The sequence below is a fragment of the Dendrobium catenatum genome, unplaced genomic scaffold (genome assembly GCF_001605985.2).
Source record: "Dendrobium catenatum unplaced genomic scaffold, ASM160598v2 fragScaff_scaffold_123, whole genome shotgun sequence".
Classification (NCBI taxonomy): Eukaryota; Viridiplantae; Streptophyta; class Magnoliopsida; order Asparagales; family Orchidaceae; genus Dendrobium; species Dendrobium catenatum.
In genome coordinates, this window is record NW_021318585.1 from 2,063,247 (window position 1) to 2,091,066 (window position 27,820).

Below are 27,820 nucleotides of genomic sequence, written 5' to 3' on the forward strand. Positions count from 1 at the left end.
TTTTTTTTTTTTTTTTTTTTTTTGCTCCTTTGAATTTATATTGCTCTACACATGTATAGATGCAAGTTTGGATTATGTGTGCAAGTCTAGATAAAAAACATAATGTGATATGTATTATTATTGTGTATTATCGCTTTGATGTATCGCTGTGTACTTATGTGTTCCGCTTTTATGTGCAGCTTTTGTATATCCCTGTGTACAGCTTTTGTGTATCTCTGTGTACCACTTTTGTATACCTCTGTGTACCACTACTATTTTTGTTTTATAATTATTTAGCTTTTCTCCTGTTTTTGTTTTATAATTATTTAGCTATTTTCTTTCATATTTCTAATCCTCTGATTTATCCTATAAGATTTATTTTAGCGTATCTTAATTAAAATTTAGCTAGACTTTTTTTTATAAAAATCATATTTATTTTAAGATGGAAATAATACATGTAATGCACCGTCTCAAAATAAATATAATTATAATAAATTTGTACTATTTTGTTTAGATATTTTATAGCACAAAAAGTTAATGAATAGGGTTGCAAACGAACCGAGCCGAGCCGAGTATGTGAGTGTTCATGTTTGTGTTCATTTAATATCAGCTTGTTCAAGTTTGGTTTATGTTTGTTCGAGCTTTATTGTTTGTGTTCATGTTTGGTTCATTTAAATTTATGACTGTTCATGTTAAGTTCATGTTCGTTCGTTTAGTGCTTATCGAGCTTGTACGGGAACATGTTTAACGATTTTTTTTAACTATCAAACAAACACGTTCATGAACATATATATGATTAAACATATTTATAATAAAAGCAATTTTCTATGTAACAAAGGCAATGATTATTTATATTTATTAATTTTATAGTCAAATATTAATTATTTTTATCGAGCTTATTCACGAATTCAAAATCGAACACGAATCGAGCTTAATGTCGAGCTTGTTCATGAACTTCAAATGATGTTGTTCGCGAACATAAATGAGCTGAACGCATTAGTGTTCAAGTTTGTTTATTTAAGAATCGAGTATTTAAAATATTGTTCAAGTTTGTTTGTTTAGTTAATTAAACGGTCACAAACGAGCTTTAATCGAACCGAACAACAATTAGCTCGTCGAACGTTTGGTTCGCTTGCAGTCCTAGCCATACGTAGTTCTCTTTAGCATCCGGTCATAATATTCAATATGAGATTCATAATTCTAAATCTGAATCCCGTCTTGAAATCCTATTTTTACCTTTTGAGGTGATATACTTTTTCTAATGGGATAATTCGATTTTATAATTAGAATTTAACTTTAATTTCAAAATTCCTAAAGAAAATCAATATTTTTCAAAACATGTTTTCAAAATTCCACCAACATATCTCATAGGATAAAACGATCATAGAACTTTACACTCCACGCAAGTAGGTGAATGGAAGAACGGATTGAATCATACATATGATTACCCATGAAAAATAGTTGCTTTCATCTACACACTTGAAGGGTAATTATATATATAATTCAAGAGTCATGAGATTTTCATCATTTGATATATTAGGTTGAATGAGCTTTATTTGATGTGGATGTTAGTTTTTTACAGGTGCATGCCCCCTTGGTTAATTACATTTTAGGTTTCAACCTAATGACACTCGATTAGGACGTTATTTTATTCTATTCTTGGTTTTGTGTATACTAGTATTCCTATATTCTTCTAATCCAATGGACATAGGCTTAACTGGTTATTTAACACACTCAAATATCATGCAATCATCCAGTCGGTCTGAGGGGAATGAATCAAGAGAGGAGACATAACACATAAAGCATTGAATATATAAAGATAGAAGAGATGTCATTAGTGTGACATAGATTAGTAAAATTTATAGCCTCCCAAGAATGGAGAGCTCATATAATGATAAGACATATGGCTATATTATAATAATGATAGCCTTTGATCCTAAATCTATATAGGAAAGTACCATGTTCTTAGAACTACTGTCCTCGACCTAGCTAATGCAAGCCAATGATGTGACTTATAACTCAAATCCCACAAGGGATGTAAGCAACCCCGACTTGAATTACTACTCGCACTAAAAGAGTTACCAGCAAAAACTCCACCCAACATCTTAAACATATACAAACCCATCTTATGAAAATGCAAGAGTGGTGAGGATGTATATATGAGGAATGGGCCTCTGGCCCGATGATGAATGATACTATATTAATAAAATGAAGAATTATCCCTCCATATGATACAATAAAATTTATATGCCTAACTTAGGCAATGCATAAAGGGTAAGGCTAATCAGAACATGTAAGGAGCTACCATGAAGTGGACTAGGTTTTAATATAAGTAGTACTTTTTTAAAAGCCACCCAATAGAGGTAATGCATTAAGTTTTAAAAATATGTGGGTTAATTTTAGGCCTTATATTTCTTGTATCTTGATCAAGCACATTTTATCTTTTATAGAAAATTTAACATCCTAAGAGCCTAATATGAGAACTCTGTTTGAACCACCTCTAAGCAAAAAAATCAATTAAACCTAATAAAAGCAGACAATTCTTATGTGTAAATAAAATAAACACACCAACCATCCAAGAATAAATAATAAATAAGAGGCCATAAGTATAGTTGAGCTATGCAACATATCTCAGGAAAAGAAAAGTAGGTAGCTGAGCTCTGCCATAATTATAATTCAGCCTAAAATTATACATCAATGAAATGACAATAGAATCTGGATCGGTATTTACATATTTGGCCCTCTGTCTTCTAAACTACCCACATACCTATATGATTTTCTTAGCTAAATTAAATATGAAAATGACAATTATATAAGCTCCCTATAAAATAGATATTAGCATAATTATCATAAAGTAGTTATATTCACATCCATACCTAGTTCTTAGGACCATTATTCTGAGGGCCTAGCAGTTCTCACGGTACCTATAGAAAGTGCATTTATAATGATAATTGTAGTATTTTTATTAGCCCCTTAGAAATATGACCACTATAGAAAACATCATATCAGGGTCTACTTCATACTTAAAAATATTAATGCACATGGCAGAAACGGGTAGCATACACTATAAGTCTAGTTGACCATATGAAGGTCTCTAGGATTCATAGAGGAGGGAAGCATTAGCCAATAATGCCAAGGCTTTGTTAGTGAGCTAATCTATGGCCAATGTCTACCATATATCTTCGATTGAAAGTAAAAATAGTTCAAAGTGTGTGTGTAAGTGTCACCAATTCATGCACAATAAAAGAGGAAGTGCTTAAAAGTAGGGGTGTCAATTTCAGGTCACGGGTCGGGTTTGGGTCGAACTCGGAACTGACCCGGGTTCAAACGGGTCGACCCTAACCCGACCCGGGTAGATAAACGGGTCAGAAATTCTAACCCAGACCCGACCCGACCCAGTTTTGGGTTCTGCCGGCGCCGGAACGGCGGTGGGCGGACGGTGGGCGAGGGGGCGGACGCGAGCGGGGGCAGCGGTGGCGGGGGCAGTGGTGGCAGGGGGAGCGATAAATTTTTGGGTTTGCGGGCAGCAGCAAAACGGCAACCCGTCAGGTCAACCCAAACCCGACCCATTTTTCAAACGGGTTAATTTCTGGAACCTGAACCCTACCCGTTTTGAAATTGGGTCAGGTCCAACCCGAATTTTTTGGGTCGGGTTTTTGTGTCGTGTCAAATATTGACACCCCTACTTAAAAGTTACAAAAAATTATGCCTAACCTAGAAGTAAGGGCCCCCAACAAAATGAAGGAGTTTCTCTTGAGACCTCGGGAGCTATGACTCATTAACCTACACATGAAAATGATATCCCTTGCAAATAACACATGGAGAACGCATATGTAAATAAATGATGTGTCAATAATGCATGAATATATGAAACAATGTATATAACAAGATGATTTAGGATTACATACATTAAGAGATGTGATTTCTCAAAGTTTTGTGTAAAAAAAAAACCAATATGATGCAGAGTGGCAAGAGGTTAGTGGTGATTAAAAGTTTGATATAGGATGTTAAGCCTTGGTGAACTATCCCTAGGCACACCAAAAGGGGGGTGAATTAGTTGATTTAAAAAATTCTTTAATCATAAACCATTTTTTGAGATTTTTTAATACCTTAAAAATAAATAATATTATCACCCAATGTAGTAGCAAATTAATGAAATAAGATTTATAATTATGGTGATGATGAGTTACTCTAATCAATATACATAAAACAAATAATTATCAACATGTAATTTTCAAAAATTAAAGTGTAGTAAAGTAAATTATAGAAAGTAAAACTCAAAATGAACACACCAAAATTTTATAGTGGTTTGATCAAATAATAACGTACGTCCACTCTTCAGAGTCATCCTCTTCAATTTTTATACTAAAACATTAGTGTCTTTCCTTTAGCCCCCACGGTTAGGCTGAGAAGCCCTTATAATATTTTCACCAACTTGGTGCGACAGTGAACCTTGACATCTTTTTCATCCTCATGGTGAAGGTAAAGAATCTAGAAATCCTTTTTCACACTCTAGGTGATGACAGAGAACCTCGATGATCTTCAGGCTAACAATCTTCTTCCCAAAGCCACCCAAGAAATCAAGCAAGATATTCAGAAGAAACAAGGTAGAAGCTTGCTCAAAGCAACCATGGGAAAACCCCACATACTCCTCCCTCACACACAAACTCTTCTTTCTCCTTCCCAAAGCTCTCCAAGATCTCTTCTCTAAGCTATCTCTTTAAAAAATTCAATAGCCAAAGATTTGAAATAAGTTAATAAAGAGAGCTTAAATACAAGGCTTCAAAAAAGCCCTAATAATTCAATTATGTCAACACTAATAATATAGTACAATCCTAGATAATACATTATGATTAGTTCAAATAGCCTTGTTAATATTGTATAAAGAATGAGGCGTTGTATGATCAATTCAAGTATTTGAGCTAATCATCAAATATCATATGAAACATCGTCCAATATGATTAGTTCAATCGAATTAGATTATAATCATGTATGATTGGTTGTGAATAATTATCATCCCATATAGAGATTGAGTCATACCATATGATTAGTCCAATCACACAGTATGATCTGACTGGATCAATTAATCTAAATTTTATCCTTTAATTACAGGATTAATTTTGGCAAGATTTGATGGTACCGTACAATATATACAATACCTATCGCACGATATGATTAATACATATTTTGAATTTCAAAATATTGCTTGAAATATAATTGGTGGCTGAGATCTTGATTTCAATTGACCATCCCATATAATTTGGATCATATAGTATAATGAGATCAAATAGCTTTAATTATACCAATTAGCAGTTATAATGATTTTCTGAATGGTTGATCATTCAATACAATTAGTTTAGAAAATTACACTTCTAATTTTCTCACTTTCTCACACCCCTCAGTGTGTGTGTGTACGATCATCAAGTTTAGCATCCACTAAATATAAGACTTTGACTCAAAAAATATAAAAATATAAACTCTTAAAGACACTTAAACCTATTCTACCCAATCTTGAGTTGATTACTTTATGTTGTGTATGACAAACCTGAAATATTAGTGCACAGAAATAAATATCTAATAATAATAATAACAAGAGATGACATAGTAGACAACCTAATAATATTTGTTAATATCAAAATCACAAGATCTGAGTTTAGATTTACAATAGTCTCTCCCCTTTTTATGATGATAAATATTATTGATTATGCTTTTAAATTAATTTTCCCATGTCCTAAACCCCCCTTACTAGTTGATTTTTTGAAAATAGGTATTTTTTTAAAAGGAACAAACGAGAGAAATAATCATAAATAGGAGAATAACACATTATGAGGAATTAAACTAAAATTAGACTAATTTATAGCCAAGTAGAAGTATAACCTACCAACAATATTCCACTCCCCTTTTAATATCAACAAAAAAAAGGAATATCTAAGCATGGCAAGAAAAATAAAACAAACATGATAATGAAAAAAAAAAAAACATAAATAAGAACAAAAATAATAAATGCTAAAAACATGAAGGTCCCTAATCAGGTGGTTGTGGTGGTGGAGGTGACTGAAAGTATTGATAAAGGGATGCAAACTGCTCTCTAAACCATACCATATCAATCTTATGCTACTGATTCTGCTCCACGACGTAAGCATTTAAGTGAGTCTCCATCTGATCAAATCTCTGAATTAGTATATCATATTGAGAAAGGCTGGTGTATAGGTGCTAGTGTTAGAGATAGTGCTAGACCTCCCTCTAGTTCCTCTAGCTTGGGGTCCACATAATGAACATTTTGACGATGAGCACTGTGAAGGATGTGGATTGAGCTATTTGAATAGAAGATTGGAAGATGGTTGGGTGGTGTAGGAAATTGAAGATTATATTTTGATTCCAGAACATAGTCATTTATATGATCTAATGCAAGATTTGGTATTCTCTTATTTATGGGATCTCTACTATATATAAGATTTTCAATGTATCAAATAATCATATCAGCTAAATTGAAATCATTCTCAACCATGGTAAAGTAGGTACAAGGGATAAAAGAGGTGTGATGTTTATCCTTTCACCGTCTTTTGGAATGATTAAATTTCAAAGGAAGTGTTGAATGAACAAAACATCTTGGACTAATGTGTTAATATGGGGAATGTTGCAATTTACTAAAGACTCTCTAAGGGTGGTGTTGACAAGAATCCAATTAAAGACTAGGAGAAAGGCTAAATAGTGAATTTTTTTACTGATGGTAAAAATGTGCATAATTTAATAGAAGTCTTGATACATGATTTCTACGGGCTTCCTATTAACATGAGATTGAAGGGTAGTGCTCTCACTGTTGAATCGAAAACTAGTGAACAATTTATAGAGGAGTTCATAGTTGAATGTAAATGCTATAATAGAATGTATTGAAGGGTGGTGCAAACAAATATATTGAGTACCTAAAAGTTCAGGGCTTCTTGATTTATGATCTTATGAGGGGTGGTCTCGGCAGCCTTATAGAAATGATATGCTTCTTCGTCCATTGCTTTAGGGAAATAGGGATCAACGGGATGTCTGGAAGAACATTCATATGAGAGTCCTTGAGCACTTTCCACCGACCATTGTAAGGAGTAGGAATTTGCATAAAAGAGAGAAAGATTGAAAGAAAGGAATTGCAGTGAAGAGAATGCTTGTTATTCCTCTCTTTAAATAGAAATCGTGTATATCGGCGCAAATGTCTAAATCATATTTTCTTGAGCTCTCTATTGTGGCACTACGATGCTTGGGTAAACTATGGCACTAAGACGTTGAGTCTATGATGCCAGTTCAATTTTTATGATTTTTCACCTATTTTTGATACATAAAATAATAATTAAAAGCACAAATACTGTAATATATGCGAATTGGACTTAATAAATATTCTCATTGTTTTTAAAATAGGACCAGACCAGTCAGTTTGATCAATTCTATAGTGAACCATTTTAGTTGTCGGTCGGAGAAGTTGTAAAATATCAACTTTGGTTTGGTTGAACTAATTAATTAAATAATAATATTTTTTATTTAAATAATTTTTTAATATTAAGTTTTATTTAATTAATTTTAAATATATATATATATATATATATATATATTCATGTTTAATTGGGCTTCTTAATAAGTTTTATGTTGTTATATAAATAATTTTAGCAGTTATTACATCATCCGGTTCAACTCTAGTTAGATCTGATCGAACAATCAAATCATGAACATCTCTTTCTTATAGTTTGTTGTCAGGTCTAGTTTTCACAATCTTAATTTTTCTCTTTATTATCATTGTCGCCTGATTATAGTCCTTTCAACCTTTATTGCCTAACTACAATCCTTTGACATTTATCGTCTAACTACAGTCCTCCGATCATAATTATCTGCCAATGATCCTGACCACCCTCTTCAAACCATAGTCCTTTGTGCCACTTTCACCTGACCATAGTTCTTCTTACCAACATCACTTGATACTAGTATGTATAACATTGATCCTTCAACCACTATTGTCAGATTACAATCCCTTGATCTCTGATGCTCGACTATAATTCTTAAGAGTACCGTCGCTCGACTACAGTCCTCCTAACTCCTTTGCCATACCACTGCCCTTTAGTCCATCATCGCCTGAACACAATCCTTTTGACCATCATCACTTGACCACGATCCTCTAATCATAATTACCAAAATATGGTCCTCTGGCCTATAATCATATGTTCATCACCGTATGGCTACTTTGATGCTTATTGACCTCATCACTTTCCATTGCTAATAATGCTAATGCACGACATTACTTAAATGTTTAATACATGTCGTCGACATTATCTCTAGCTCTCAATTTCAACATTAGGATTTATGCTGGATTTCTTGGTTTTTAATCTTCTCTTATTAAAGCTGTCCAACCAAAACAAAAAGCAAATGATTTATTAAAAATAGCTCCCATGTGACAGAGCTCTTCTAACTACAACTACATAATAAGTTCTTTGTATTGTATAAATGTATTCATTTGAGGAAAGACATTATTTATAATCAATAATAAATATTAGTGAAATTATTTTAACGGTAAAATTAGGACATTAAACTGTTTATTTTCGTGATGTTAAACTCTTTATGTATTACACGACACATAATACATATAAAATTTTATTTTTAAAATAATATTTAATCTCCCCCATGCGCATTGGTTCACGAACCCCACTGTTTACTAGAACCTTTTTGGTATGTGGAGCCCAATTGGACAAATTAATGAAAATACCCCTCAGCAAACGATCATATTTGATTTTCGCTTCATACAGACAACAGTCTTGCACACTGTTTAAAATAATCCGTGCTGTTTTCCCTATATGGATTTGCGCCGAGTCACTCCCAAGTCTTAGCGTTTCCATCCAGATCAGGAAATTAACAAATGCTTGTGTAATTCTCAAAGAAGCCCCTCAAATTAAAAGTAATTACTGTATGAATCTTATTTAATATTTTCGAGAATTCTATTGAAAAATTTAAATGAAATTCATTTTTCAAATTCTCTAACAGCACTCACTCTTCTTAAAGCACATATATGATTAATTTATCTCAGCTATTTTATTTCATCGTCGCGTCCCATTCCACTCCCCCGAGATCAAAACCCTCGTCAAAGAATAATCTTCCCCTCTCGCTTGTCGTCCGCTGCGAGATCGAAATACGCGATCCACTTCGCTGGTGAACTCTCTCGTTTCCTCGATTTGTTCTCTTCCTTCTCCAAGTGTAAGTTTCTTGATTTCTTTTTTACTTGGTTTTAAGTGGATCCGATCTGGGGTTTGTTTCGAGGAAATGGAAGAGCCTGGAGGGGATGATCCGACGGAGGAGGGAGAGGCAGCGAAGGCATCGGTGCTGCTTAAGCGGGGCCAACGAATGGGGATTATCTCGCGCATATGGAGGAGGATCTTTGGAGTTGGGAACGAGGATTACGAGAAGAAACTGCAGCTCTTGTCCAAGGAGGAGGCGGTAGTCCATACTAAGATGAAGCGGAGAGCTCAGTCGTCTAGGAAGAGGGCTAGAAACCTCATCATGTTATCCATGACGTTTGAGGTGCGTTCTTACAGTGTAGTGCTGGCAGCCTTCTGTGTTTCTTACATTTAGGAGATTAATTTAAGTGAATGGTTTGATTTACATACTGTTATCTAATAAGCAGATGGTGCAGTTTATGAAAGGCTGCCTTGTCTTACCCCATCATAAGAATTACCTGCCCTTTAAAGTATCCATTTGGTCGTAGAGTTCTCTCTTGGATTTGGCTTGTTATATTTGACTGTAACTTCTTCTTAACATCTAATGTAGTCTATGTCTCTGTAAAGGGACATGTGAATAAAAAACTAATGTTAAAGTTGACCTAGAACATGAAAGTGATCCGAATACTAAGGCAAGGGTAAGGGAATATGAAGCTCAAGTTATAAAGAACAAGAACAAGAGAAAGAGCAAGAGCAAGAGAAAGAGCAAATGTAGAAATAATCATGCATTTAGTCTATGCATTTTCATGTTTGTGGATTGTATGTGTGTGAAGATTTAGTGTTGTGTGGACTTTATGTGTTAAAGTGGCTATTTTATGTGTAAAAGGGCTAGAGAGTGGAATTAAGGGGCTAGGGAGTAATGTGGCTGGCCTAGCAACTTGCTAGAGAGTAATGGGGCGGCTAAGTATTAAGGAGGGAGTAGTTATGGTAGTTACTAGTGGGCATAGTCAAAGGGACTAGGCCCCTCATCCTCTCCTTTCCCTCTTCAAATTTATATGAAGGGTTGTACATCTTCTTGTGTTTTTTAGTTGTATAAATCTTCTTTAGACTGAAATGAAGTTATTATTGGTTTGCTTATAAGTTTAGAGTAGAAATTCCAAGATTTTAGAGGCTTGGTGGTTGGACAGTCAAGAGGATTGAGTGATCCTCTTGAACCCTCTATTTTGATGAGTTGAATAATTTTTCTGCACTTTTTTTATTTTCAATCTATTATGGTGTGTTCTTGAGTGTGCAACTTTTCCTAAAAAAAATAAAATCCTTTTCTTCCTCCTCTATTTCTATTTTTTGCTTTATATTTCGGCCCATAACTTGTTTCCTACGATGCACCGACACGGACACGGCGACACGGACACGATACGACACGGACACGGGACACAGCAATTTTTAAAAATATAGGACACGGGTGCGGCGTGGACACGCCATAATAATTTTTTAATATAATATATAAAAATTAAGGTGACATTATAGTAAAAATGTCAAGCAATAATAAATCAATTTCATGATAACTTGTTTAGCTTATAACATAAAGATGTTTAGTACAAAATGTCTAGTACAAACACAAAAATATAAGCAAAAAATCATTTAATACAACATGAAGGTTTAACTACTCAATAGAGGGAATGATAAAATTAGATTCATATGTTGGTTTTTGGCCTTCAATATCATCATCATTGAATATCATTGCTTCCAACTCTGGCTCATCTAGAGAAAGATTTGCAACCTCCAATAATCCCATATCATCAAGGCACTCGAACCCATCTCCAGCAACATCCCACATCTTGTTATCACCTGTCAGTACCGAGCAGTAACCTACTAGTACCGAGCAGTACCGAGCATGTACCTAGCAGTACCGAGCATGTACCTAGCAGTACCGAGCATGTACCTAGTAGTACCGAGCATGTACCTACCAGTACCGAGTAGTAACCTACCAGTACCGAGCATGTACCTACCAGTACCGAGCAGTACCAAGCATGTACCGAGCAGTACCGAGCATTTACTGAGCGGTACCGAGCATGTACCTAGCGATACCGGCATGTACATCAGGTTTTTCAACAATGAAGAGAAGAAATGGCGAAATCCACTTACAGTTCTTAGCTCTTTTGCGTGCAGAAGGTGCTCTGTTTGGCCTTGATTTCAAACTTTGCCTTGAATGATAGCAGAAATAACGCAAGAATGAAGGAATGAGAAAGACGAGCTCTGCTTGGCCGAGCAGAAATGACGAAGGAACGGGAGGCGAAGGCAACGGGCTCTGTTTGGCGTCGACTGTGTGCTCTCCCGGTCCGCCCTAGAAGATTTCTTTCGTGGATCGGAAAAATAGGGCTTCTCGTTCGCGAACAGGCTAAATAGAACGGACGATTTTATCATTTAATGCGTGTCCAATTTAAATTTTAATGTTTTAAATTCCGATACTCCAATGCCGTGTCGGACACGTGTCCATGCCGTGTCCGACGTGTGTCCGTGTCCGACACGTGTCCGACACTGCATACCCTCTTTAAGAGACATGTCGGTGCATCATAGCTTGTTTCTAGCCCCATATAACATCTTAAAAAATATTAAAACTCCACTAAAAAATTCTAAAAACTTCTAGATCCCTTCTAAAAGATATCCTTGATCATTTCCAAGTGGAGTTTTTGAATTCAACCTAATATACGAGAAAACTCATTTACATTCCCATCCTTGGTCATTTTTGGATAGAATTGACCTATACTATTTCTAATTTTACCGAACTCTCTAAATTTAAAATTGATATCTTTAACTTCAATTCAAGTCCATTTTTTTTGGATTTGAATTTCTAGAAAGGAATATCCATTGGATAGAAGTTGGAATTCCATATTTGAATAGATTGCATTACTATTGGCTTACCTCCCAAACTCCTCAAAACATTAACCTCACCTTCAAATTAAACTCTAAGTTTACCTTAACTCTTTTTAATTATCTTAGGAGAGTCTTCCATCCGCCAATTGATCACATCAGTGATCTAAAGCCCCACTATCCCACCCTGATCAATAATATTTCTGTATGAGGAGGATTTTTTAGATTTTAATTTGTTATGGTAAGGTGGCAGAGGCGGCATCAAGTTTGCACAGTACTAGCTAACTTACAAATTACTCGAGTACTTTAGAATCGAGTATGTGCTTCTATGATGACTAGAGTTTAATCCACTAATTCAAAAACAACATTGGAGCACATGATGTAGAATGCTAGCACAGAAAAAAGGAGGATACAAAGGTATGACTAAAGTACAAAATCCTCCATCACCGATGAAGGTGTTTCTCTTTCTAAATAACAGAATTCTGCTCTTTCAATTTCATTTTTCTTGCTCTATCATAGAAAACAATGAAAGGAGTTAAATTTCTATGAAAAACAAAAAGACTCCTTGGTTATGCATTTGTGTTAATTTTTTCCTTTATCTTTGTTATTTCTTATAGTCCTCCTAAATATTTGACTTCTTATTTTTTTGAATAGATGAGTGGTTCATAGAATCTATTGAACCATTATCAATAGGTTTGCTTAGTGAAGCTTAATGTTATCCTTTTGCATCTTGAAATAATCTCGTTTGTCAAACCCTTTTGCATACTCTCTTTAAAGGATTTTGCTATATTCTCTATAATATCATGTCTTTTCTTAAGTCCATCTCTAGACCTGTAGGATTCGATTATAATTTTATAGATTTTATGCATTAAGATAAGTGAAATGATTTTTTTTTTTGGAGAGTGCATTTATTACATTTAGCAAAACACCTGTTAGTCCAGGAGTCAACACGTTGTTGCAAAGTAACAAGATAGGCATGAGAGAAAGATGGCATTGAATTTAGATGGCGCTGCAAGTCAAATGGTGCGATACTAGAAGGGCCCATGAAATCTTGTAGTTTGTATCAAATATCAATGCAAAAAAGGCAGTTTCACCGGGCGATAAAATAACTCTTTTAAAGCTGGCTAGAACAGAATATTCCAACATACTAAGATCATGCGTGGCTTTTTAAACAAAATTTAGAATCAATCCATCATCTGATTTAACTATTAATTTGATATCATGAAGATAGTGTTGGAGAATGGTTTGAACAAACTTCAATGTTCTGACAATCTGACAATCATGCATGGTTACCTCCTACTTTCCATCATCCCTTCCATTAGTAAGTACTAAATTGGTAGAAAATAGTGAATTGTTTGCATTGAAAGCACCTTTCAAATAAGAGCAGGATATTGAGAGAGTCAAAATAGGTTGTCCCATGGATGATTATTTTTGAGCTTTCTCAAATTCTTTTTTACCACTAAAAACTACAAAAAGCTGAATAAAATGGTATTTCTTACAACCAATTTTCATATTTCTCTAAGATTATGGCTTCTTGGATTTGCCATCTCTCATTTGTAGACTCATTGTGAAAGAAGAATGTGATTTGTCTAAAAATATTAAAAGAGGATATAAAGAGCAGAGAATATTCAACCATCTGTTTGATAGCACACAGATTCTTAACAATAAAAAGAGCACTGTAGTGTGGGTGCTCTCTCTAGTGCTTAGGTGCATACTAGCTTTGTGGGCTTGCAGTCATCCATGCAATCCCAAGAAAATGGAGAGAGAATGTGATTCTTTCTTTACCCTCATGTGTAATGCATTATGGTTATGGATTCCAAGTATTTCTTCTGTGCAACAACCTATTATTTAAATAAATAAGTTAATTACTTGTATGCCATAAGTTTTTGTCAAACATCTGCAGTTGTTCAGGCCATTGCATTATGCAATCCCACATGTTCAAATAATTTTCTATGATCATTCATAAGCATTCTTAATTTGCAAGTCTAAAGTCTAAACCTTTTACATTTGCCTGGCCATGATCATGTTAATCTCAATTTTCTATGCTATTACAGATCATTCACATGCTGCCTAACCTTGTATGCTGATATCATCTACATGCACACTTTTTCCCCTGAAATGCTTTCCATACATATGTAAAGTTTTGCTGTATATAGTCACGTTTGTCTCTGTTCATATTTGATGCCTTACTTATGTCCAATCCATTTCATATTTTGAGTCTTAATCTTGAAGACCTTACTATTTTTATTTCAATCTCATGTTATAAACTGAGGTATGTTTGGAACTGATGCTCATAAATTTATGCACTCAGTTGTGGTCTTCAAGTTTTGGCTCTAATCCATTAATGGCTTCATTTTTTAGTTCATTTTTTCAGTACATTTTTTTACGGTACCCTACAGGCCTACATCACTTTTTAAACTACACATGATTTGCTTATTCAAAATTAAAGGTTACCCCATTTCCTGATAATGCAAACATTAGGAAGCTTTCCCACAGGCCTACATAACTTCTTGTATGAATTACATTTTCAAATGAAAAGTTCACACCATTTCCCTATAAAGCAAATGTTACGAAGCATATATAGTTATATACATTACACATTCATAGATTGCTTGATATTGATGATACCAAGTTGATTCTAATCCTTATTGGCATGCCTATTTAGGGCTCTAGCATTTAAGGTGGTGCTTGCAATCAAAAGTAACTATTTTTATAATTATTTTGGTTGTTCTTTTTGGGAATGACACCTATATAGTGAAACATAAATCTTTATTATAACACTTAAAGGTGATGTATGCAAATTTCAGTTTATTTTTATTTTTTATTGTAATTTGAATATTATAGTTTTTATTTAGTTTTTTATGCTATCCTATGATGGAAAACATCTAATGATCATGAGTAGGTAGTGCTTGTGCATGGCAAACCTTGGGTGTGCTAGCTAGTTGGGTTCTTTTGGTCTTTGGGCTGCTGAGTTGCCTCTCGGGTTGGGCCCTGGCTACTCGGGTTTGGGCTGTGTTCTTTGGAAACTACTTGGTTCTAGCTCATAAATGCTTGAGCTGATGTTTAACTCATTAATATGAAAAGGTATTCCTCTTATTTAGCTCATTATGTGGAGTTGGATCTTTGCCTTTTCCCCTTCTTTGTGTCCCCTCGATTTTTTCCTGGTGTTGTTCCCGTGGCTGGTTCCTTCTCCCTTGCTGAGTGCTGGTTCTGGTCTCTTATGCTGCCCCTTCGGTTTCTCCTCAGGCTGCTTTACCTGGTTCTCTGTGTTGTCTTTTTGGGTGCTGTTCTGGAATGAATTGTGGCTTTTTAGCTCCCCTTACTTGATTGGTTCGGTTGGAGGTTGAATGGCTGTTTGGCTGCCCCCTTTTTTTTTATAAATTGGAGATGTTTTTGACATGAGAAGGTTGCATATTTGAGTAAAGTCTCTACAAAACTTGAGGGTTTCTTCTTCCTTTGGAAAAGCTTGAGAGCTTGTTCCATTTCTCTCTTCCTCCTCTTTATTTCATCTTGGGATTCTAATCTCTTTTTCTCTCCGCAAGTTCTACCCCACTTGTATTCTTCTTCTTGAGCTACTTGAGATGTTTGTTGGCTGATTTGGTGACATGTGCTGGAGGAGCTTTGTTGGATGTTGGACCTTGTAGCTGTGGTGGACCCTTGGTTTTCAAGCTCTTAAGCACTTATCTTATTTTACCTACTTTTCGTTGTATGTGAGGAAACTGCTTGCTAGTTGTTCTGAGGATAGTATTTTTTTTTAATTTTAATTTTGTTTCGTTTGTTCGGCTTTCATTTGTTTTGGGGTTGATTTGGATGTCTGCATTCTAGATTGAATCGAGTTTTGTTCTACTTGTCTTAGTGTTCTCCTCTATTGGCTCTTTCTTTCTAGTTTGCATGAATCAAGTTTGGTATCAGAGCGAGTTAGCAAATCCTAGGGTGGTGTGAGTCTCTTTCTTAAGAAAATAAAAAAAATGGCTAATAATCAAGGGGATTGACAACAAATGATGCAACAGTTAACATATTTGCAAAATCAAATAAACAACATAGTTAATACTCTTGCAAACTTAAATGTCAAGAATCTGACACACCTTAGGTTTCACAAATTAGGGTTTGCCCTAATTTCCCCTCCAAGAGAGTGGACTTTCTCCACCAACACCAAATGAGAAAGTAATCACAAAAAGAGTAGAGAGGAACAATGAGAACCTTTGCATTAGCAAGCCAAGAGAAAACAAGATAAGTTGTCCACTTCGAGAAGGACAAGATCTCCCAAAAGAAAACCCTAGAAAAGCACAAGAGAAGACTAGAGGAAGAAAACTAGAAAGAGAATACACTTTTTCATAATGCCAAAACTAAACCCTAATAGCTCCCTTCATACCCTTTCAAAAAGACCCTCCCATCCCCAAAATACCCCCACTTAAGTGGGGGGTCCCTCCTTTGGTCCAGCCGGGTCACCGCCCCCCCTTCTTCCGCCTGTAGACCCGCACGGGTCCAGGCGGGGCCGGTTCGCCCGGCCCATCAGAATCATAATGTTCAAACTTCTGAAAGTGAGGAAGTCCTTAGGAACCAAAATATGCGACAAAGAAATTGAGATTATGGGATTAAAATTGATGTTCATAACTTCGAAGGAAAATTACAACCCGACCAATTCATTGAATGAGTAGAAAAAATGGATCAAATTTTTGAGTGGAAAGAAACATCGGATAACAGGAAGGTTAAATTTGCAAGCTTAAAACTAACTGGTTATGCACTCACATGGTGGAAAAATTTTCAAAACAATAGACTAAGGCGAGGGAAAGAAAAAATTCAAAACTGAGAAAGAATGAAAGAAAAAATGAGAGGGAAATTCCTGCCTTCAGACCACGCACGAGCTATCTTTCAAGAATTTAATAACCCGCGTCAAGGTAATCAATCTGTTGAAGAGTACACTAAAATTTTTTACAAACTTTAATCTATAAATGACTTAGATGAACCCGAAGAAAGAATTGTCACTAGGTATATCAACGGTCTAAAATGGACAATCCAAGATCAATTGAATTTGCACCACATAGTTAAACTCGATGAGGCTTATCTAATGACACTGAAAATTGAAAAGCAATATCAAAGGGGTCACAAAAAAATAACTGAAACTTATAAGCGACGACAGACTGGCGGGGTTAAAACTTGATCTTCACAAACTTCTGTAGGAACATCGAGTGTGAGAATTAAATCATTTGAAATTCAAAATATGGATAAAGGTAAAGGAATAATGGGGCCTAAACCTACTAAACAACCAAAACTAATTGTACCATGTTTTAAATGTGGGTTTTATAGTCATCTCTCTGCGGTTTTTAGAAAAAATAACCCACCAAGAAATAATTACATTGAAAATGACGAGGAAATAGAATAAGAAGAAAACGAATCTGAACTTGAAAACGAAACCGAATTGGAGAAAGTTGATGTAGAGGGTGATGAAGGTGAACAACTTTTAGTAATCCAACAAGTTTTAACTGCTAAAATGGAGAATGGGGATATGTGGCTTAGAAGAAACATTTTTAAAACTACTTGCATGGTTGAGAAAAAAATTTGCACTCTAATGATCGATAATGGGAGTTCAGGTAATTTTGTTTCACAACTAATGGTCGATAAGCTTAAATTGAAATCAAAACCACTTGCTAAACCAACAAAATCTCTTGGTTCAAGGAATAGGGTGAGGTTCCTAGAACAAAACAATGCATTGTTAACTTAACAATTGGAAGTTTTTACAAAAATCGTGGTTTGCGATGTTGTACCTCTTGAAGTCTGTCACATCTTATTTGGTCGTCCTTGACAATTTGATCACAAAACTATTCATAATGGGGGAAAAGAACACTTACACTTTGATTCAAAATAATAATTATCCTAAAAAACATGTGCCTGATCTGCCTGCCAAAAATACCAAAGTTGCAAAAATAAACACTCCTTAACTGCTTAACACAAATGAGTTGAAACAATCTGAGGTAGCTTACTTGGTGCTAGGAAAAACAACTGATTCAACTTCTCAAATTCCTAAAAAAATTCAGCATTTAATTGACGAGTTTTCTGATATAACATCTGAAGAGTTACCAAAAAGTTTGCCACCGATGAGAGACATTCAACATCACATTGATTTAATACCTGGAGCCACTTTGCCTATTCTTCCTCATTATAGAATGAGTCCAACTGAACATGAAGAACTTTTTATGCAAATTGCTAAGCTGGTGAAACAATGTAAAATCTGTCAAGCTTTCAAGGGAACTTCTCAAAATATTGGTTTGTATACTCCTCTTCCAATTTCAAATAAACCATGGGAAGTATCTCTATGGATTTTGTCTTAGGGTTGCCTGTTACTACAAGAAAATATGATTATGTCTTTGTTGTTGTGGATCGATTTAGGTACACTTTATTCCATGCAAGAAAACTTATGATGCTTCATATATTGCTGATTTATTTTTTAAAGAAATTGTTCGTCTCCATGGCATTCCTCGAACATTTACTTTTGATAGGGATACTAAATTTTTGAGTCATTTTTGAAGAACACTCTGGGAAAAATTAGGAACTACTATTCAGTTTAGTAGTGCATATCATCGACAAACTGATGGACAAAATGAAGTTGTCAATCGATGCTTAGGAAATTTATTAAGATGCCTTGCTGATGAGAAATCATCCCAATAGGATTTGATATTGCCCCAAGCTGAGTTTGCATATAATAATTATATTAATCGTTCCACTGGTAAAACTCGCTTTGAGATTATTTATGGTCAGCCTATACCTCACATTTTAGATAGAAACTATTTGCCTTCACCTAATAAGGTTAGTGCTGAAGCCACAGAAAATTTTGATCATATCAAATCTGTCCAACAGCAAGTCCTTGAAAAACTCAGAATGACTAATGTTAAATACAAATCTGTTGCTGACAAACATCATAGGGAAGTTTATTTTAAGGAGGGTGATTTGGTTATGACTTACTTTCGTCGCCAACGATTTCCTGTTGGTAAATTAAACGGGAAGAAATTTGGGCATTTTCGTATTCTAAGAAAATTGGGCACGAATGCCTATCTCTTCTATTACTGTTGGCACTTATCCTGTATTCAATGTTTCTAACCTTTTTTGTATGAAGGAAATTCTGACGATTATATAGAAGTTGAAACTTTGCCACTTTCCACATCAGTTCTAAATAGTGATGATCAGATTGAAGATGTAATTGATGTTTGGATTACTAAGACTAGACATGCCAAGCACAAAAGGTTCCTGGTTAAATGAAGCAATCGTCCATTGACAGACTATATATGGATGAATGCTATTGAGCTGAAAAATCGTCATCCAGATCTTTTTCAGAAAGTTGTTGAAACCTTCTCATCAGGAGATGAGATTCTCCCACTAGGAGGGAATTGATGCATGCAAATTTCAGTTTATTTTCGTTATTTATTATAATTTGAATATTATAATTTTTATTTAGTTTTTTATGCTATCCTATGATGGAAAACATCCAATGATCATGAGTAGGTAGTGTTTGGGCTTGGCAAACCTTGGGTGTGCTAGCTACTTGAGTTCTTTTGGTCTTTGGGCTACTGGTTGCCTCTCGGGTTGGGCCTTGGATATTCGGGTTTGGGTTGTGTTCTTTGGAAACTACTTGGTTCTAGTTCATAAATGCTTGAGCTGATGTTTACTCATTAATATGAAAAGGTATTCCTCTTGTTTAGCTCATTATGTGGAGTTTGATCTTTGCCTTTTCCCCTTCTTTGTGTCCCCTCGATTTCTTCCTGGTGCTATTTCCCATGGCTGGTTCCTCCGACCTTGCTGGGTGCTGGTTCCGATCTCCTGTGCTGCCCCTTCGGTTTCTCCCCAGGTTGCTGGTCCCATGGCTGCTTTACTCGGTTCTCTGTGTTGCCTTTTCGGGTGCTGTTCTGGAATGAATTGTGGCTTTCTAGCTCCCCTTACCTGATTGGTTCACTTGGAGGTTGAATGTCTGTTTGGTTGTCCTCTTTTCTCTTATAAATTTGAGATGTTTTTGACATGAGAAAGTTGTTGAATATTTGAGCAAATTCTCTACAAAACCTGAGGGTTTCTTCTTCTTTTGGAAAATCTTGAGAGCTTGTTCCATTTCTCTTTTCTCCCTCTCTATTTCGTCTTGGGCTTCTAATCTCTTCTTCTCTCTGCAAGTTCCACTCTACTTGTATTCTTCTTCTTGAGCTACTTGAGATGTTTGTTGACTGATTTGGTGACATTTGCTGGAGGAGCTTTGTTGGATGTTGGACCTTGTAGCTGTGGTGGACCCTTGGTTTGTGATGTAGGCTTTGTTGAGTCTTCTTTTATTTGTTAAAAAAAAAAAGAAAAAAGATAAAAACAGTGATCCAGTGGAAGAATGCTAGCTAGAAAATATTGAAGTGCCAATTCCAATGGACAGATGTGTTCTGACGGAAGGAGATTCAACTAACCCACTTCAAAATGAGTTATACAAATTACATATGAAATTGCATATAAGTACGGAAAACTATGTGAAGAAAAAGAAGCGTCTGCAAGATCAATTCAAACAAGAACGAGAAGAAATTCTGAAAAGGTATGAAACAAAGATTCAAGAGCTTGATGCGCCTCTTTTGTCTCCTCGGAATAAATTTAAAGCATCCTCATCGGGAGATGAGCTTTTTCAACCGGAGGAGAATTTGATGTAGGTAGGGGGGGCCTTGGCTGCTGGTTGCTCTCAGGTTGGCCTTGGCTGCTTTGGGTTTGAGCTGAATTTTTGGGAGCTACTTGATTCTAGCTCATTATTGTGTGAGCTGATGTTTTAGCTCATTATTTGGTGGAGTTATTGCACTTGAAAGCTCATTATTTGGAGTTGGAATCTTGCCTTCTCCTCTTCTTTGTGTCTCCCCTATTCCTTCTCTGTCTCTTCGTTTTTCCTGCCTGGTTGTTGTTCTGGCTTCCCTGTGGTGGCTGTCCCGATCCCCTTGGGCTGCTAGTTTCGGTCCCTTTTGTGCCCCTTTAGTTCCCTGCCTTGCTGCTGGCCCGATTCCTGTGCAGTCTCTTCGGTTTCCTCCCTGGTTGCTTGTCCCGTGGTTGTTTTTCCCAGTTTTCTGTGTGGCCTTTTGGGTGCTGTTCTGGACTGAAAACTAGCATGATTTAATGGGTTTAAATGAAGATATTTATGGCTGTTTGGCTGCCAGCGTTTCTCCTATAAATATGTGTTTGGGCAAATAAAAAAGAATGTGATGATGAAGTAATTTTTGGAATACCAAAGAAAAACCTGCAGGTTTTCTTGGAAAGGTTTGCGAGCTTGTTCTACTTCTTCTACTCCTCTTCTAGGAAAGCTTGCGAGCTTGTCCTCTTTCGTCTCGGTCTCTTATCTATTTCTTCTCTCCGCATGTGACCACTCCAATTGTATCCTTCTTATCAAAACAAATGAAATGCAATTTTAGGAGTTTTATGTTTGTCGAAAGTTATAAGTGTCGTTTTATATTATAAAAGTGAAGTTGTATTTTTTTTTGAGCATTTTATGTAATCTTCTATTTCCTAGGAAGCTTCTTTTGCTTTTGCTAGCAAAAATTAGGAGGTTGTCCTATTTTTTGCTTGCATTAGTTTGCAAGCCCTTAAGCACTTATCTTATTTTACCTATTTTTCGTTGCATGTGAGGAAACCGCTTGCCTGTTGTTCTGAGGATAGTGTTTTTTTAATTTTAATTTGTTTCGTTTGTTTTGGTGTTGGTTTGGATGTCTGCATTCTAGATTGAATCGAGTTTTGTTCTACTTGTCTTAGTGTTTTCCTCTATTAGCTCTTTCTTTCTAGTTTGCCTGCATCAAAAGGAAAGTGCCAACAACATAACAATCATCAAATAACATTTCAATTCAAACAATCACATTCACATCACAATCACATTTGATGCCTAAAAAAAAATAATCCTAGGATGTCAATAGGTTTGTACTTATTGTGTGTTGGCTGGTGTCTCCTTTATGCTATTTATCTCATGTGCTTTTTTATTATATAATAGGAAGATATTTAATTTAATTTCTGGAATGATTTTATTTTAAGTTATTTATAATTTTAAAAATTATTTTCATTTTAAAAATATTTAATGTTTTTAAAGGATTAAAAAAAGTCCATTGAATGATCACTATTTCTTGCTTTTATGCAAACCTATCATCATAATGTCCTAAAATCCAATGATATATGCATTTTCACCTTTTAGGATGAATGATACATCATTGAATCAAAAGAAATAAGTAATTAATGATTCTATTAATGTTTGGTTAAAAGGTGAAGAAGATTGCTTAATTGGGCTAAGTTTTCGCCTTGGACTTAGTCAAATTCATCTAATTGGGCTAGAGAAATTTCAGGATAGGACTTCTTAAAAGACGTAAAGGTTTGTTTTAATTGAAATTGACTTTATCCTATTTTTTTGGCAAAGTGATGAAATATAGAGTTTAGGTCTAGATGAGGGGTCACTTATTTAATTGGTTCAGGTAGGTGGACTTTGACTTTGAGGTCAAAGAAAAGAAATATACTTTGACCAAGCAAATGAGCTAATGACTATACAAATAGAAAAAGAGTGCTCCTAGTTGATTTGAATAAGGTAGTAAAGGCTAAGGCTTATGGGTTGAATGTCAATGACACTATCACTTACTTGATCTAGGTTAAGCAAATAAGGGGCATGTTTTGATAGATTGTAAGCGAATGAAACACAAGAGGTTCTATACTTTTGAGGTTAAGGCAAATGAAAGTTACATTATTTTTATTTCACAACAAAATTGATATATTTGGTTGGATTGTGTTTAAACAAATAAAATATGATTGAACATCTTTTTTGTTTCTAACTTAAGATTTTAAACCAAAGAGGATATCCCAATCTTTTGAGTTTTGGGGACGACTCTTTTCATATAAGTGGTTAAAACTAATGGCACATACTATGCATAGAATCCTATGCAATTAGGATGGTTTGTTGATTTTTAGGTCAAACAAATGGAAGATAATTCTAGATTTTGACTATAGAATAAACTAATGCTATTTTATAATTCTTTAGATGCCATTTTGAAAATTTCATATGGGATTTAGAAAGAGCTTTGAAGTGAAGAACCTAAATAGGAGAGACTTGGATTGGCTTTTAATTAATTTAAATCAAGATAAAACTAAGGTTTGTCTAAGGCTGCTTGTCTTTTAGATGGGCCCTAAACAAATTTTAGGCCTTTTTAATACTCATTAAAAATTGTTTTAAGAAACCTATAAATGGAGTTATCAAGAATGCTAAGTAGGATAAATCTTTTTTGAGGAAATCAAATTTGGGTTTGGCCTTCACAACTTAAGCTACTTTAAAATTTGCTTAAAGACATGGGTAGGTTCCAAATGGATTCAGGAAGATGGAATTGTGATTTTTGAGAGAGACATATATCATAGAGAGTCATAAAAGAACGGATCATATTATCTCAATGAACATAAATGGTCGTAAGGCTTTATTGCTCAAACATTGGAATTAATAGAAGTCAGAATAATCATATATGTGCTTGTCTTTTGAGCACTTTGTAGGGAGGGAGACGACATCACACAAAATGGTGAAAGATAGTTCACACTACAGACTTCAAAGAAAAATATATATAATTTGAATATACCAGAGACTTTCCCTACTCAACGTTATATATTCACTTATGCCTCATATGTATTTAGCAGGTAACCTGGCATGATATGGTAGGAACTTGCCTTTTGGGTGGCCTATGGGATGAACTTGCCTGAATGATATGGGTGACTACATGCTTGAAACTCATAGGAGGACTCACCCAATGATCAACAGGCGCTACTAGCCCATGCTTTCCTAGGAGCTTTCCCGAAGTAGGGTGGACCATGACCTCCATACCAATAACTCGGCACTTGCTATGTACCTCGTCGCCACATACATTAGTCGCTTCCTCCAAAGTAAGCATCTCCTTATCCGAACTTAACTATAGGAAAGCGCCTATTCAAGGAGTCTCTAGCTCGCGCTACTATGATTAACTGATCATTGAGCCTGTCTTGTCCATATTTACAAATTACTCACCTTCTCTCCTCATCCAGGTGATCCAAGGCTTGGCACAGGTGGCCAGCAGCTTCCAAAGCATTTAAGCACCTCCTCATCTAAATTAGCTCACAGGCTCACTCACTCTTACTCAACACTACTAAGTTCACCCAGACCATGGAGCTCGCCCATTGTACACTCGATAATATTGAATTCACCAATATATTAATCATCAAAGCTCTATAGCCCCAGCTCTCCTTAAGCCAAATAGGAGACATGTTTAGGGTTTTATTTTACATTGTATGAGTATATTGTGTAGTGTTATATATATATATATATATATACATATATATATATATATATATATATATATATATTCTTTGTATATTCTTTCCTATAGTCCTCATAACACTATAAATAAGGGGCGATGATGAATAGTTTGGACTTTTAATTGATATGGTGGATATTATGCTAGTTTTGAAATTCTTAGTTTTTTGTGCATTTAACAATTTTTCATCTATTCTCCCTACTTTCCATTCACATAGGTCCTAGCTTACCAAGTTAATTTGCTAGTAAATTTGGGCGTCATTCACGGATAAATTTGGATTCAACAAATACATATTATTGAATATAGTTTATTTTATTGTGGGTAGTTAGGTTTTTCCATTTGTGCAAGCCCCCTAGTTATTTCCATCTTAGGCTAGTATACATAGACACAGACATGACCATATGGATATGATATGGATGTGATAAACATTAATTATTGAAAATAGAAGTCACGGATATGGGTTGGACATGACATAATAGTTTTTGTCTTCAAAGTAATGCATAGAAATTAAATATGAAGAACATTAAAAAGATTAAAAGAATGACAAGCCATTGAACTTTAACATCAATTTTGTAAAGCTAAATGGTCCATAAATAGTTGTGTAGCTTATTATATTAAAAAGTATGTATAAATTGTTTAATATACTATAAACATTCAAGTTTCAAAAGTCAATTATTCACTAGAAAAAATAATAGGACTAGCTTCTTCATCATGTATTTGTCTTTGGCCTTTAATATCATCATTTATGGTTACTAAGGGCATGCCATTAATCAATTTAAGGTCAAATAGAATCAATTAAGGAGATTTTTGAATCACATGTACTTATCTAAAGCCAAGGCTAGAGTCAGAAGGATACATGGCTTCTTTAGGTGAACTTAGGGTCACTAGCAAGGCCCGATAGTCAAGATGCTTGTCCATTTATAATCTTCTAAGTGACTGTAAAGGTAAGTGATAGGGCCATTGGGAGGACTATGATCATCTAAGATTGTTTTATCTTCTCCACTTATTAATCTACTGGCAGTGGGAACTTCTAGGTCTCATGATTCTCGAATTTAGCCTTCGCTAGAAGGATAAGGAAGTTCAGGAAGGTAGCACAAGTGAAAACAATTAGGCAACGGACTGAGGTTGTGTGTGAGAGAGAGCTGTCTGAGCATGGTTTGCATGCATGAGTGTCATGAGAGATAATGATGCTACGGTAGACCTCCTCGGCTCTATCCCAAAATTAAATACCCTCCACGATTCTTACACCTTGTGGGTTCAAGATGAGGGCAAGGTGTAGGAGGAAAATCATGTTCCCTTTGCTGTTATGGATTGATGGCTTGGATCATTTTCTGTTACCTCTGATGGCTTAATTCTTCTAGAAGAAGAGTATGTGATCATAAAAAAAAATTATTGGGAACCACCTGCACGCACTATTTCTTCCATGTGTGTCTCCAGCCATCTTATCCCAATCGCTTAATTTGTAGAGGCGCTAGGAGAAAAAATAAAGCCAATATATATATAAGAAAAGAGAGAGAGAGACTTGTTTTCCCTCTTTCATTTTTGTTCATTTATTTGAACTTGGTTACCTATTAGGCTAGACTATAACAAATTAATAATGAATTTGGGGAATTCAATCTGTGCTATTTAAATAACAGGCTTGTTTGCCACAATATATGGGGCTTTTTTATGAATCATTAAATGAAATTGTTTAGATTATGCCGGTGTTTCTCTTTAAGTGTCAAGATAAACATGATTGAACGATCAATATATGCCTGGTCCTTTCTCATTCATTCCTATCAGTGCATTATGCCATGTAAGAAGTAAACTCTAATTCGTGAAAAGTCTTTCTTATAGAGCTTTTAACAATTTTGTCTTTGTTTTGTGCATTTTGGCTGTCAAGTCTTTCAACACTGATTTTATTTATAATCTTATGGGTATACTTTCTACCTTTAGCCTATTCGCCTAAATCAATTTTCAACTATTTTATGCTTGATTGATTGGGTAACAAACCAATAGGGAAGTAAAATGTGCTGATTTGAACAAGGGCTTGGTTGAAGATAATGGTTTAAGTCATTAAATTAACTTTTGTGTAATGCAAAGTTATGATTGTGTGCATCAAACCCTTTCAATTGGGGTGAGCTTCGATACTGGCTATTTGCCCTTTTTGTTTTACCTCCATTATGTGGGTAAAATATATTAAAATTATCCATGCATAAAACTGAAAGCAAGAAATTTAAAACGAGGTTCTCTGATAGCTATAGATACCCTTGAAAAAGGTGCTCCATGGAAAACTCTCAACTTCTTTGTCTATCTTGGTCAAAGTTCAATGATTTAGTCTACAAGAACAAATGTCTTATATTGCACATAATATGCTGGCGGAAATAGTTTGTATAAGATTGCTGTTTTTTCAACTTCTGCTGATAATGATGACACTTTCAAAACTATAGTTCCCAGTTTTGAAAATTTAGAAATGATGGCGCATTCAGCACTGATCCTGCTGTTAATGATGACACTTACTATAGTACTCAGTCTTGGAAATTAAGAAATGGGTACATGGGATAACTTCATTTGTATGCATGATTAATGAATAAAGCTACTGTTGTTACAGTCAAATTAGTTACAATTGTACTAATTTTCTTGTTTAAAATGTGCTAGAAGCATGGCATGTATGCGGATCCTAAATTATCGGAGTTTTACCTTTAACTTGTGGTTTATTTCCTGAGATATTAAGGGAAAGTTGTGCTTGCTCACGTTGTATATTTTTATTGGGCTTTGTTTTCTTTGTATATCACTCTTAGCGCCTTTCTTTTGTTCAGTTGCACCTGCATCCCCTGATGTTAAGGACATGACATGCTTGTTTCTCTCTATGATTATTTATTTTCCGGGTCCAACTACGTTTACATTATTTTTGAAAGAAAATCTTTTATCATTGATTATTATAACTTGTTTCTTTTACTAGGTTGTGGCAGTTGCTGTTGCTGTTACAGCAATAAGGTCACTGGATTTAACTGGTCCTATGAAGTTCTTTCGAACTTTGCCTGCAATTCTTCTTCCGGGCTTGTCTTATGTTGTCTACTCATTGCTTGAATGCTTAACAAGGATGTGTAATTATCCTAAACTCCGCTTTCAATCTTTTAATTATTAAGAAAATATTGTTCTTAGTCAAAGTTTAAGCTTACCTTGCTTTTTGTGTTCATGTAAATCACGCTGTACGTTTGTGAATGAATATGTTATTTTGCTAAAGCTTTGTTATATGGATGAAGTTAGACGTGTGAATGTTGTAGCAGTACTAGTGTCCGTGTTAGTGTTTAAAAAAGTGTTTTACGTACACTTGTTTGAAAATCACATGGAATAATTTAGGAAGCCAGTCATTGAAGTGTGCATATATCAGTCTCGTGAAGTATCCATGCTGCTAGAAAATCTAAAAACATTATTGCATGATATCTTGGTCTCTCTCTTTCGTGGTAAAGATGTCAGGCATTTTGATTGAGTTTGTTAAGAGGTTCAAGA

At 35.1% G+C, this 27,820-nt stretch overlaps 1 protein-coding gene across 1 annotated transcript in view; it reads left to right on the plus strand.

Annotated features, from left to right (window-relative positions):
* Positions 1–9,015: 9,015 nt before the first annotated feature.
* The window catches only part of LOC110099568 (uncharacterized protein At2g24330-like), a 35,693-nt gene continuing 16,888 nt past the window's right edge, over positions 9,016–27,820 (plus strand). The window contains exons 1-3 of the mRNA XM_020826762.2: positions 9,016–9,156; positions 9,238–9,525; positions 27,270–27,414. Coding sequence (XP_020682421.1) covers positions 9,268–9,525; positions 27,270–27,414 — 403 coding nt within the window. The 5' untranslated portion in view covers positions 9,016–9,156; positions 9,238–9,267. The remainder of the gene's footprint in view (positions 9,157–9,237; positions 9,526–27,269; positions 27,415–27,820) is intronic.